The following is a 15,060-nucleotide window of genomic DNA, read 5'->3' as shown; positions in this document are numbered from 1 at the left end:
ACTTGCTCGTGGTCACATAATACAAAAAGTAGAGCAGTGATTCAAACCTATACATGCAAATTAATTAGGACACAACAAAATCTTGCAGACCACTGAGCAAACTCAAGTATTTGACAACAAAAAAAAAATGCCTATCCCCCAAAGGTTTAAATCAAGCCAGCATGGTGTTGTATGCCTGTATCTCAGCACTCAGAAGGCTGCAGCAGGGAGATCATGAGTTCGAGGCTAGCCTGAACTACATAATGTGATCCTGTCTCAAAAGAGAAACAGAGTTTGAGTCAAAAAAGATTTCCCTAGCCACACAGTACTAGGTGTAGAGGCCCAAGGGAATAGGTAAAGTATTACTAGATGAAGAAGCAGATAAAAAATCAATTTTAAAAGTCCTTCTCAGGAGTGGAGAGGAAACCCAAGTCAAGACATAATGAGATTCCAGTAATCTGTACCTCATTCAACAATTATTTGCTAAGCACCTAAGTGATATAAGACAAATCACAGGTCCTGCCCTTACGAAGCTTACAGTCTACTGAGGAATAAAGAAATGTAAACTGAAACAAATACAAAGGTTCCATGGCTGTGCAAACCTTTCCAAAGAAAATGACTCCTAAGTTGATATCTAATGAACAAACAAAAGATGGACTGGGGGTGGCCATGGAAGAAAGATTATGCAAGTAGAGGGAATAACATGTGCAAGTGATCATGAAAACTGCAAAAAGGTCACTATTAATGAAATCTAAAATACTGGGGAGTAGAAAAGATGAGACAAAAATAGTAAGGACCTGATTCCAAAATAACTTAACTTGCATGATTGATTTACAGACAATGGGGAGCCACTGAAAGATTTAAACCTGACTCAGCAGGTTTAAAGAAAAAAAAAATTGTTACTAGAAACCAAAGTTACAACAACTAAAAAGAAACATGCCTAGATTTTTTTGGTTAACAGTCAAGCTTTTGTTCTTTTATGATGATGAAAACCTCAGGACTTAGGGGGAGGAAGAGTGACTAATTCTTTTAATATCATCTCCTCTCAAATAACAATAACTAAAAAGGGGAGTCAAGGGTGTTGGCACAGGCCTGTAATCCCTATACTTGGGAAGTGGAGGAAGGAGACTGTAAGTTCAAGGCCAGCCTAGGCTATATAGCAAGACCTACCTCACAAATGAAAAAAAGATGATGGTGAAAAATGTAAAGGAAGAGGACGGGGGGGGGTGTGAGGAGATGAGACTGGGGTTTAAACTCAAACCTTTGCACTTGCAGGTGCTCTACAGCTTGAGCAACACCTTCAATCCATTTTGCTCTGGTCATTTTGGAGATGAGGTCTCAAAACACATTTGCTCAGGCTGGCCTCAAACCACAATCCTCCCGATCCCAGCCTCCCAAGTAGCTAGGATTGCAGGCATGAGCCACCAGCACCCAGCAAGGAAAGGGATTTTCATCTCCCCAGTAATGCTTCCTCAAATTCTGTCATCGTCAATAATAGCTTCTTGAATAAGGAAAGTGAGTACTATATAAATCTTAAAGAGCCAAGGACTTGGACACTTTGTAGAACAAGATATTCTGACAACCTCTTGACAAAGAAGCTCCTAAAAAACTCCAAGCATAGGTAACAATACAAAGGATAGTAGCTATTACCAACAGTAATTTCATCCTTGGGAAAATAAAAATACTTACTCTGAAGCCAGCTTGAGATGGTTGTGTCATCATGTTTCATTCTCTCCTTTTCTGGATTAGCCAAAGCTTCAATGATACAATCTTTCATACATTAAGAAAAAAATTATCACTACATCTCCAACATTTAAAACAAGCAAAAAACTCCATATTTTAGGAAAATATAAAATGGTTTTCATTAAATAATTACAAAGTATTGACAAATACACTTATTGTAGTATCAACAACTTCTTCTTTAGCCTCTTTGCCATCTTTCAGCAAGCAAGATAGATTTCACCTATATCAGGATGTTTGGTAAACCTAATGTTTATCCCTTTACACAAAACAAAGGCACTCATGTATCTGCTCACACACTCAATCTTTCTCCCATTTTTGACTGGCCAGATTTCAGATCAGATACTTCAATCAACCTGAGAGGGTTACTAAAGGGACTGAGAATGAAAATAAATCGTTCACCATTAAGATCTATGAAATGTGAAATCAATGCATTGCTTCACATGAAAGGATACAGGCCAAGACGTCATAATTCAATGAAGTGAGGTATTTCAATGAATCTACTACAGGTGTTATTAGGTTATCATACTTCTGTATTTGTGACAAGATCTAGAAGACAACAACAAAGAATATATAGCATTAGCAAAACAGAAGAGGACTTCTACTATGCTATACTTTTTCAAAGGAAAAAGTATAAAAAAGTAATTTAATGGCTTCTTATTGTTTCTTATTTATGTAAAACATTATTTTATCACTGCCTTAGAGAATATTTTCTTAGGCTACATTTTCCAACTAGGAAATAATTCCAGGGGGTCTAAACTTGGGTTTTTGAATGATAGAGGCTAGAATCTTACTAAAATGAACTAGTGTTACAATTGAATCACAATGAAATGCTATTCCATGTTGTTAAAAACTAAGGTTTAAAAAGGAAAATTCTTCTAGAATGAAATTATGTCATTTTAAGAAAAACGAATGGAACTAAAGATCATCATGTTCGGCAAAGTAAGCCAGACGGCGAAACACAAATATGAAATGTTTTCTCTCATGTGCAAAATCTAGCCCTTAAAAACGAAAGACAGAAATATGAAATAAGTCCAGTTTGGGGGTGGGTGAGTACTTTCAAGAGGGAGGAGAGCAAAAAGAGCTGGTGAAGGGGGCATGAATATGCGCTAAGTATTTTATACACATGTATGAGTATAAAACAAAACAATGAAACATGTTGAAATTGTTTTAAGAACGTGGGAAGGAAGGACGAGGGGAGGGATGGGGGTGAATTTGATCCAGATATATTATAGGCATGTATGGAAATATCAATTAAAATATGCTGGTAAGTGTAAAAAATGCTGCTAGAAATCAAAACTTGTTCAAGAAAACATTAAACTGTTTAATAATATTAGCACTATTACAGACTAGAAAAAGAGGTCAATGTGTTAAATATATCCTGCAATAAGTTGTTTTTAGCATAACCTGGCATTTACATTTCCTAAATTTTTTTTCCTAAAACTATCAAGCATTTTAAAAACTACATCATTCTATTTCCACTTGTTGCTGATTTAAAGACAACCAAAAGAAAAATCCCTTAAAATGATATTAATCTCAAAACATACATAATCAAACAAAATGGTTGGATTGCTGTGGCTCAACTTCCCAATTTGTCTTCCTGAAGGCTTCACATTTTCCTTGGTTAGACGCCTACAAAGGGAGAAAAAGGTGGCAGGGATCATCTTAAGTAATATTACTCAGAATGCTGATACCTTTTACTACATCATAGTGGGGGGAGTGGAATTCTTTCCCAAATAAACATAATGGATCCATGTAAACAACTGCATTTACCATATACTCTACTGCAAAAGCTGGAGCAATTTGGTTAGGGATTCTACCAGAGGGTATTGAGAGGTTATATTAAATACTTAACATTTTAATAAAATGTTACCATTTTATACTAATAATCTAGTAAGCATTAAAACTCTTAACATTCTCTCAAGCACATAAAATTCTTTTAGAAAAGAGTCACAATTGTTTTAGATTTAGAAGCACTCATTAATCAGTTTAGGGACTAAAATATCAAATTTGGCGTAATGCAACGAAATGCCTCATGCTATCTAGCTCAGTGACCCTAATAGAGTAAGTAATAGGTAATACTGCATTCCTCGATATCAAAAGTTCTCTGATTTTCATATCCAAGGTAAACAATTTTTAATACCAAATTTATATGTCTTTCTTTCCTCTTTATTTGTTCTTCTAAGTACTCTTGAAAAAAGTTCTAAAAATTTATATCGAAGAAATTCTTACAGCAGAAACCAATGATTATACAGAATCTGAAACTTTTCTGAGATTACTGCATAAAAAATTTAGAAGCTTGAAGCATAAAAAGTCTACAAGTTAAAGGTAAGAAGCTTTCTAAAATGAAAATGTAATGAAATAAATTATGAGTTCAGTTTATAATTCAAAGAACGTGAACATTCTCAAAGTAAAATTTGATATAATTATCTTAAGAAGCTTCTTGCAAGGGGGATAATAATAATAGAAGGGTGAATATGATCAAAGTATGTTGTATGCATGCATGGAAATAGCATAATGAACCCCCTTTGTACAATTAGTATATGCTAATAAAAAAAGCTTCTTGTAAAAAAAAATAGATCCATTAATTAAAATTTCATCATTAGCTGCTTTCTTCCCCATTTTTCACACTCAAGTTTCTCCCTCCTTCCTCCCCACTCTGATGGAGAAAAGAGACCATTAGTTTTAAACTTTGGCTATATTCTGTTCAATCTTCAAACTTACCACCACCACCTGTCCCTCATTCTAATATGATTTCAGGTGGTCCTCCTACTTGGTAAGGCTTTAACCTCCAGCCCCCCTGCTTTTTATTCCATTCTCTTGCTCCACCACCTTTGGGTGGGAAAACAAACAAAAATTAAAGTAATACTTTCTGGATGATGTCTTATTCTCAAGCTACAATGATGTTTGATGTATAAAACACAATCAATGAGCATTTGTAGAATAAATGATTCAATGCCCTTTAGCAAGCTCATGTCTCTGACTTTAGGGTTTTTCTAATTTGTTTTGTTTTTTTTTTTTTTTGGTGGTACTGGAGTTTGAACTCAGTGTTTCATCCTTGCTAGACAAGTCCTCTAACACTTAAGCCACACCTCAAGCCCTCAAGCACATGTTTTAAGCAGCTTAAAAACCTTGTGAAATTATGCATTAATACATTCCAAGTTCAAGCAGCAGCAAGCTCATAGTGTTCAAGCCTGGTGAAATAGTTGCAGCTTATAAATGTAACAAAACTCCAAGTATATTAAAAATTCCACACATATTGCTGTGGTAAATTATACTGTATTCATTTATGCACTCAGTCATATTAATGCCTATTATGACAAAGTGCTAAGCATCAGGAATACAAGGATGAATAACAGTCCCTGTTCTCAAGCTTGGTCTAGCCAGGGAGACAGCTTTAAAGCCAATTTTAAAATTTTTATATTGTTTTGTTTTGCTTCATTATGTTTCATTGAGACAGAGTTTCACTATGTAGACCAGGCTAGTCTCCAACTTTTGATCCTCCTCCCTCAGCCTCCCAAGACCTGGGATTAACTGGGATTACAGGCGTGTACCACCACACTGGGAAAGTTTGTTTCTTTCTTTTCTTACTGTCTTACTCAATTACTCTCTTTCTCTCTCCCTCCCTCCCTCCCTCCCTTCTCCCTCTCTCTCTTTCTTTATTTTGGTAGGACTGGGGTTTGAACTCAGGGTTTCATGCTTATAAAGTGGGTGCTCTGCCATTTAAAACATACCTCCAGCCCTAAATGTTATCAAGGTTTTTTTTGTTTTGTTTTGTTTTGTTTTGTTTTGGTAGTACAAGGGTTTGAACTCGGGGCTTCATACTTGCTAGGCAAGCACTCTACCACTTGAGCCATTCCTCCAGCCCTCTATATTGTTTTCTTTTTTAAAATTTTCAGTATCTATGTTATCAATAATATAAAAAGTGGCAATAATGTATTCGTATTGTTTTCTATATAACTGGAAGGATAAATAAGAATCTAAGTAATGGTTTACCTTTTTTTTCCTTTGAAAGTGAACTGAGTGGATAGAAGACAGGATGAGAGACATTTTAGCTTTTTAAAAATTATTGCAGTTTTGGGACACAATGTGATAATTTCCAGGGGGGTTTTATTTATTTTGGGTTTTTGAGACAGAACCTTGATATATAGTCCAGGTTGGCCTTGAACTTATGCTCTTCCTGCCTCCACCTCCCAAATGTTGGGATTACAGTAGGGCACCACCATGCAATGCATGTTTTGGTCTATGTAGGCACTGCAAAAATTCAAACTGAAACTTTGCACCCATTAAGCAACATTGGTCCTTTCCCCACATCTCCCTCTCCCCTCTAGCCTCCAATAACTACCTTTCAACTATATACAAACTTTAAAAAGAAGAAAATTCTGAGCTGAAGACAGTAGTCAAGGGGTAGAGCTCTGTGTAACCAGTGCAAGGCCATCAATTCAAACCCCAAGTGGTTCAAATGGTAGAGCATCTGCCAATAAGTATGAAGCCATGAGTTTAGCACCCATACTTCTGGAAAAAAAATTCAAGAAATTTTAAAAACAAATCCCAGTATTGACAAAAAAAGTGAAGGAAATTCTGTCATTTGCAACACAGATGAAAGTACAGGACATTATGCTAAGTGAACTAAGCCAGGCACAGAAAAACAAATACTGTAAATCATTTGTATGTGAAGTCTGTATATCTCTTTATATTTACTGAAATGAAACCATGTGACCATATAGGGATTTCAAAAGTTAATTACAGAAAGAAAAGCCATCATAATAAATCAATGTACCTAAGTAGTATGCTAACATGATTTGCCTGTATGATACTGGTGGCACAAATAAAGGACAAGCAATTATGTTTGGCAGTATGTGCTACAGATGGCTGATTCTCCAAGGATGAATTGCCAGATGAAAAAGGGAAAGGGAGGTAAGGTAAAACCCGTACAAATAAAAAAACAAAAAATTTATGCAAAGGAAGTGAAGCTAAGGAATCCATGGTACATTTAGGGAAACAGAAGTAGGTTCAGTACAGCTGGAAGTCGAATTGGCAAGGAATGAGACAGGAGGTAGGGAAGGAAAAGTCAAGGTGTTTCTCTTACATCACCATTCCATAAAACCTGACATACAACCCACCAGCGATGGTCAAGTCACCAAAGGATTTTGAAGTGAGAATAAAATGAGGCATTATAATATTCCAGATAAAACAACTAAGGTTGTGATGTTAGACAGAGTGAATGAGAAGGATTTAACAAATTTAGTAATACTTAATATTATTAAATAATCTAGTAAAGCATTTAACTCAGTACCTAGCACACATGGTAATGGCTCTATAAATATTGGCTATTATTGTTAAGCTAGAAACTGTACCTGGAGAATTCTTAAGATCAGAACTCTTTCAGGAGGACTAGACCAAACATCCTCCCCTGCAATAACTTCTTCCTGCAGTAACTAATTAGGGAAATAATTCATTCTCTTATCTATATCCCCATAGCACTTTATAATGAATAACAGCAACTACTACCAGACTGTGACTGAACACATGCCTATTTTCCTGGCAAACTGTGACCAGAGATTGTATCATTGGACAAAGACAATATCATTGCATACTAGAGTTTACCAATATCATTGTTAAACTAGAGAATGCATGACTTTTCAATAGAATGATGACCACACCACTACATGAATTTATAAAAATGACAAATCACAATAGCTTTCTTGAAAACACATGCAAAACAACAAGTGTATTTAGTATCTAAACTGATACAAATCTGAAGTATACAATTTTTACAATTAAACTTAAAATAGTCTACCAGGAAGTAGAACTGACATCACTCTTATATTTTAATGATGTAGTTATAAAAACATGAAAAAAGTAGAAATTTCTCAACTTCCCTATGGAGACAGTTCTCCATAATTTCATTAGCTTTTCCTAGAAGATGAAACATCTTTATTATGATAATTTTCAGGGGAGGAAATTTCTAAATCTTTGACTACCTTTCACAAATATTAACAAATATTATACAAATTAAAGAAATGACCATGACAAGCTTCCTTTTGAAACACTCAATTTATAATATGATGAATTAAAGAAGATGTGTATTAGCTTTTAAACCTAGCAAACTATGAAAATGTTAACTTGGTAATTAAGATGAGCTAAAATCACAAAAATTGACACTCTCTCTGCAGTATATAACCAAGTATACCTTTAGAAAATATTCATAAGCTTTCTCAAAATTATGAAGCAAATTAAATCCAGATATAATTTTGATTAATAAAAGAAAAATAAATTAAAACTTACTTCATGATATATTTGGCTCTGTCTATTGTTTGAGCTTTCACTTTTACTAAAAGTGGATGACTGTTATAAGTTTCATTCTTCCACTGGCCATATAGTCGGTATCTTAAAAAATGATGAGATGAAAAATTAGGAAAAGCCAAACCCTTGAGAGTTTAATACAGTACAATTACTAGTAGTAAAAATATGAAAGTAACATATTTACCTATGTTGATAGGGAAATGTTTTAAACATTCCCCACAGTTCCTCAGACATACAAGCATTGCAGTCCATCAAAGAAAGAGATGGAAGTAATACCTGGTCAGTAATGCTAAGCAAACAGCTAAGGATAACTTCCTAAGAAGAAGAGAAGAAAAATCATTTCAGTAAGAGGTCCACATTAATCTAGCCTCGAAATAAAGTCTGTGATAGCCTTGGGAAAAATACTATTTCTTCATGTCATAACACCTTACCATTGTTCTTTCTCTGTGCTAAATAGTAAATGGGGTGAGGGAAGGAAAGGGAGTAACAAACATATCTTTCTTCCTTTCTCAGCATGTTAATAATTCAAAAAAGGATGTTAATCTTAAAAGATAACTTGGTATGAGCTGCTGAAAGTAGTACTCAGCATCTCAAGTATAAAATAATTACACAAATGATTAAAGCTTGCTCACAGTAAAATTTGCAGTATGTTGTATAAACATTGGAAACATTCGATTTTTTTAGTCTCTTACCGTTTTCTCTTTATCTTCTTGTTTGCTTCCATCAGACTGAAACTGAAATTTTAAAAAATTAATAAAATGTAAAAAGTTGAGATTATGCTGTCAATTTAGTTTCTAATTTGAAACAATTAACTTTCACAGGATAGTTGTCTTTAGTTTTTATACACGTGTGGATTTTAAAAACAGCTTTTTTACCAATTAACAGTTTTAAATTTCCTCTACATTTCTAACCTCTAAGTCATTCTTGACATCCATGAATCTTAAGTATCACTTTTATATGCCAATTCTTTTCTCAACCTCATTATCCTAAACCAAAGCATCCTAAAACTGATCTAAGTACTTATTATCAAACTATTATGAAATTGTAGCCAGTATAATCATTTAGTTATAATGTATTTACATTTTCCATCCAATTTCCTCTACAGAACTAGTAAAATCAAGAAAGATTGCTTTTTCCTTTACTTAGTTTCACATTCTTCCTTTGTTCGAAAACTTAGACTGACAACTAGCTTTGACAATCACAGTCTGTTTTATTTTCCTGAGGGGAATAACTTATAATGCTGTTTAGTTTTGTACTACTGGTGTGTTGGTGAATTTTTAAACTGTGCGCTAACTGCAATAAATTATATGAACTGAGAAAAAAAAAAGAAAGAACTAAAGCAATAACAAAAATAATGATCAAAGAAATTTAAATCTCTTTTAATTCACTATTACCAAAATACTCACTGAAAAATAAGCCCAAACTATTAACAACATTGCTGACAAAGACAAAACCATTGCCTAACTTGGACTGGCTAAATAAAAAAAAATAATCTTAGGCATATATTATAACAATGATTACAGATGGGCCCTTGAAATGCTTTATATGATAATGTCTACATTTGAAATGAAATAGTAAGCAATACCTGTATGTGCACATGTAGGTAGTGAGTTGGGAGAATATACGGAGGCCAAAAGGACAATTGAAGCACTAATATTTAAGAACCTATATAATTGGGAAGATGTAGTTCAATATTAAATGAAGAAAGAGCAAAAGCTAATATGAAGCTAAGAAATATCTTATTTTCTTGATAGATAAGGGTATTTTATGCATGTATATGTTTTCACGCTTGAGTAGTTTAACAGGTGTTACCACAGGGAAGTCTAATTTCTTTACTAAATAAATTTCTTTATTTTTCATGGAAAAATATATACAAATACATTTTCTTTTTGCATTAGGCAATTTAAAAGAAGGCACGGTTTTCCTTTCACAGAAACAATTAGTCAACATACATCCTGTCAGCAAATAAGGAACTAGATTACAGAGGAATGGCCTGACAAAAACAAAGCTAAATAGGTTTTATTTTTTTCTCATTTGGAGTGGGGGATTTATGAATCCAGTGGCATATTGGGTATACATTAGAAGGCACAAATGAAAAAGTGCCATAATTGGAAAAATTAGGTTTTTACAGATTATGTTAGAGTTTAAGACACTTATGCTACCCCCTTCCTGATATTCTATGAGTCACACAAACCTAAAAAAGCTAGTTTTTCCCAAAGAAATAAAACATTTTCTTAGTTACCAAGCTAGTCTAATTCCCTTATTAGGTATTCATATGAGGTTCTAATGTCCTTGTGCCAATTGTCTAGATTTCATAAGCAGGAAAATTTGAAAAAGAAATATGGAAAACAAAATAAAGCCATCCAGGAGAGCAGTCAGAAACCTTCCTATCAAAGGTTCATAAGAGCAATAATAAACAAAAATAAATCAAGAGGTACATGGAAATAAAAGCAATTTTCTTTTGTTTAGTAAGAAGATACATTCCACTCCTTTTCCTTTTAGCTTGTTTTTTAATTCAGAGTAGTACAAGACAGCATTTAAACAATACTGAAAGCTTTATTGAATTCCAGGCTGAAATAGGAGGGAGACAGAAGTGGAAGAAGAGAAAATATATATGTGTGTTTATATATGTATACATATATATATATATAATTTATTTACTCAGCAGCATGCATTGAAAACTTGAAGATGAAAAGGACAGAGTTCCTATTCTCACAACTTTCGAAGATCAAAATGGTAATTGCCAATGTACTGTCAGCAATTGAATTTTTTAACGATTGAATTTTTAAGTTTGAATAAAACAGACCACTCACAATTATGTTTAGAGAAGTCATCTGTTCAATGACCCAAAATAGGTTCCAATATCATCCTATAAAGACAAAGCAGCTGATGGGGCAAGATAACCATACTAGGTACACACACACAAAAAAAAAAATGTATGTCATCCATCAGCAGGGAAACTTTGAGAGAGTTAAGAAATAAAGAGAAAAGTTATAAATAATTTATTTTTTATTATTAATGATGTCTAACCCATTAACATTTCAAATGCCACTTAAGACTATATGTTATCTCAGAAGAGGAAAAACTCCCAAAATACTCAAAATTTGTAACTAGATTGGAACCTGAAGTCACATCTATATAAATTAGAAACTATTTTCACTATCTTTATTTTTTTCATTCTTATTAACCATCATTTCTTGAATACCTAACTAGGTGCCATATACTAGATTAAAAACTTCACAATGATGTTTTTTAAAACTACTCTGAAGAAAACTATTTACTAAAAGGATCCAAAAAAAACCCATGAAAATAACTTAGAGCCAGGCACAGTGGTGCACACCTGTGTAATCCCAGCACTTAGAAGGCAGAGAAAGGAAGATGTCAATTTCAAGGCCCAACCTGGCCACATAGTGAGACCCTATTTCAAAAGAAAAAAAAAGCAAAAAAACAATAATAATTTAGAGTTCAGAAATTAATTATTAACACCTCCCCCCTAAAAAGTTATGGGAACATGAGGTAAACAAACCTGGATTAACAGGTTTTTCGTTGGTGGTAGTTGGATTGTTTTGATTTTTGTTTTGTAATGCTGGCGTTAGAACCCAGGGCCTTTGCAGATGCTATGCAAGTACATGGATAAGAGATGCCAAGGCAAAACCCTCTTGGACTATCAATATACACTTTATTCAAAAATTCAAAGACAGGAGGGTAGAACAGGTCTTTTCCATGGGTGGTTATCAGTGGGAAGGGTTAGGAAGGTGAATATGGTGGATGTATTTTATATTCATATATGAAAATGGAAGAATGAAACCTGCTGAAATTGTTCTAAGAAAGGGGGAGAGAGGAGAAGAGAGAACGATAGAGGGGTAAATCTAACTAAGTTATATTGTCAGCACTTATATAAATATCACAATGTATTAAATGAGTCCACTCTCAATGTTTTTGTTCAAAGTCTTTTTTATCTTTAAGTCAAAAATTCTTAAGACTTTCTAAAATACTTAGAAATATCCAACAATGTTGATACCACATCATTTATGTAAAGGCAAAGATGCTAAAATGAAAAATACTATTTTTCCACCATGCTTCAATTTTGCTCAATACAAATTAATAACAAGATGTTAAAGAATAATATGGTCATCTACACATAGGATAACCATTATGTGCTGGCTCTTACTTTTTTATTTCAGTATAATTTTAATAATATAACCATTTAATATCAAAAGTTCTAGTGTAGACAACAAATTACATAGTCTCCCTGCCTACCAGACAGGTAGCATTCAAATTACAGTAATCAACTTTTAAGAGTAGCTTAAATATTAAAATATACCCCCTAAAATTCTTCTATACTGTTATACTCAATTTCACAAAATTTACTACCCAGAAGTAACTCTTGATTACAACACGGGTTAGGCTAAACAAGTTTGCTTTATTTTACACAAGCATGGTTCTTAGAAGCTGTGAGTAAAAATGAACATTTTCAATACCCTTAATGAGTATGAATATGGGCTGTATTTAAAGGATTCTCTTTATAAAACAAACAAAATCACCCTGTAAATCTAACTTTTGGGCAAATTAAAGGTTCAATATTGAATTTATTTAAAGTAACATGCCTTTATGTTTTAGGTTGGATTCCCCCAGAAGAAGACCTTATTCAAGTGCAGGCACAGTTTATTTGGGAAGTAATCCTAGGAACCACCAGAAGGAAATTAGCCCTGTGGGTAAATGCAGTTCAGTCTCTCTGGGGATTCTGAGAATCTGTGTAGAAATGCATCGCAAGATTACCTCTTGAGGGCAAAGTAGTTATACACCCACTCTTGTCTTTCATTAGTTGAAAGCTGGGGAAAGGAAGTGAAGTGAGTATTAGTTCTCTGGCAATGCAATGCTGGCCTGCATAGGTAAGTGCAGGCTACCAGGGCCAGTATGAAGACAAAGAAATACAAATATCAGCAATTGAAAATCAGACTGGCAGACACTGAAATGCTAAGGACCTGAGATAGAGGCCAAAGGAATACAGGTGGTATCTATACAGCATCTACTTTACCCTGCATAAACAAATGACCAAACCTTCAACAAGTGAGCATTCTGACATGTTTTCAAATGGTAACCCTCCTCTTTATACTTTGGATTTTTTTCCTGAAATTAATTTTGAGGTTCATTTTCAGAAAACAAAGTATTTGAAAGTAAGGGCAGGGACTGAACAAAGTGTTTTCAGAGTGTATCTGGTCCACAGTAAAGTCTACTTTTCTCTCCTGCATAAAAATGTACATTAAAAATTACATTATTTGTTGCCGGTCACTGGTGGCTCACACCTGTAATCCTAGCTACTCGTATCTGCATAACCAAGTATGTTTATATACAACTCTCAGCTAGAAAGCATAGCTAATGAGAAAAATCAGACTAAAGTCTGATCTGTAATTTATTAAATATGATAGAACATCTTAGCACACAAAGATATGTAGGAAAGTAAGGTAAGCTTAGTTCAAACCAATTATTACAGGTGAAAGTACAAGTACTATAAACATCCTAACAGTTCTTCCCTGATCACGCTCATTAAATTGCAAGAGTGTCTTAGACTAAACTTGGTCTCCAACTCCAGAGTTCTTCATGTGTTCTGTACAATATGAAGCAAAAGTACACTGGGAAACTTAATGAATGGTGCCAATAACGGGAGTGTCTACCACTATTTGGAAAATAAGAACTATAGTGAAAAGCTTCATTGTTTGTAAAATATTCCTTAAAATTTTGTTTCTACTTAAAATGGAGAGACACACCCATAACTCACTTAACTAATTCACTCACAAAATCCAAACAAAATTTGTCTTTACAAAAATTTTATTTGACTTTTGTTACCTGATTTATAACATAAACAATGGGGGAACCATCTGATTATTACTAAAAAGTAAACAAAGACAGGGCACCAGTGGCTCACACCTATAACCTTAACTACTCAGAAGACAGAACTCAGGAGGATCATTGTTAGAAGCCAGCCCAGGCAAATAGTTCTCAAGACCCTATCTCAAAAAAAAAAAACAAAAAAAAAAAACCCATCACAAAAAAGGTCTGGTAGACTGTCAAGGTGTAGGCCCTAAATTCAAACCCTAGTACTGAAAATAAATAAATAAATAAACAAAGGAATTCCCGATATAAAGACAACAAATTTCCTCTTGAGGAAAATGATGCTGCTACTTAAAGTACCATGCAATATTTAAAGACAGAAATAGGCTAGGGATGTAGTTCAATGACAGAATACTTGTCTAAGATGTACAACAAAGCCCTGGGCTCAATTCTTGGCACCACAAAAAAGAAAGAAAAAGAACTAGCTAAAGAGAAATTCAAGTATATTAATACTATAAAAGCATCATCAAAGCTGGATGCTGGTGTCTCATACTTGTAATCCTAGCTACTTGGGAGGCTGAGATTAGGAGGATCAATCTGAGGCCAGCCCAGACAAATAGTTCATGGGATCCCCATAACCAAAATAACCAGACCAAAATGGACTGAAGGTATAGCTCAAGCAGTAGAGTGCCTGCTTTGTAAGCACAAAATCCTGAATTCAAACCCTAGTCCCACAAAAAAAAAAAATCAAAAGCTAGTAATAACTGACAAAGGTAAAAACTCATTATGATCTTAAGAATTCACCCCTACTCATTTTCAGTCTATGAAATAGTATATATAACTAATGTGAGTAATTAATCTTTTAAACTTATTTCATTTGATTCTCACAGCAACCCTGGGAACTAGATTAAGGCAAAGATTAACAACAATCTGTATCTCAGAAAAGTGACCAACTTAAAATCACATTAATTAGCAATAGGTAGTTGCTTACCCTGATGAAACCCATTAATGTAGTTATTAATTTTAATCCTTCCATTACATTGGAAGCATTAAATGAAGATGTTTTGTGGGAAAGCACACCAATCTTACTCCTGGGCATACACACCAAGTATTTTGATGGTAAAGTCTGGCTACATTCATACAAATCAAACAGAGATACGTTGTTAATTCCACTGTACTTGAACTCCATAGCTCTTTCCAAAA

The 15,060-nt window shown here is 34.0% G+C and overlaps 1 protein-coding gene across 9 annotated transcripts in view; it reads right to left on the bottom strand.

Moving 5' to 3' along the window:
* Thoc2 (THO complex subunit 2) overlaps positions 1-15,060 on the bottom strand; it is a 115,075-nt gene that overhangs the window by 37,372 nt on the left and 62,643 nt on the right. For all 9 annotated transcript variants that reach the window (XM_074062910.1, XM_074062913.1, XM_074062912.1 and 6 more), the window contains 6 exons: positions 8,718-8,759; positions 8,210-8,340; positions 8,008-8,109; positions 3,267-3,351; positions 2,175-2,268; positions 1,669-1,749 (listed from right to left, as the gene is read on the bottom strand). In XM_074062910.1, coding sequence (XP_073919011.1) covers positions 1,669-1,749; positions 2,175-2,268; positions 3,267-3,351; positions 8,008-8,109; positions 8,210-8,340; positions 8,718-8,759 — 535 coding nt within the window. The remainder of the gene's footprint in view (positions 1-1,668; positions 1,750-2,174; positions 2,269-3,266; positions 3,352-8,007; positions 8,110-8,209; positions 8,341-8,717; positions 8,760-15,060) is intronic.

This window comes from Castor canadensis, chromosome X (genome assembly GCF_047511655.1).
Source record: "Castor canadensis chromosome X, mCasCan1.hap1v2, whole genome shotgun sequence".
In the NCBI taxonomy this organism is placed as follows: domain Eukaryota; kingdom Metazoa; phylum Chordata; class Mammalia; order Rodentia; family Castoridae; genus Castor; species Castor canadensis.
This window is presented reverse-complemented; position numbering and strand designations above follow the sequence as displayed.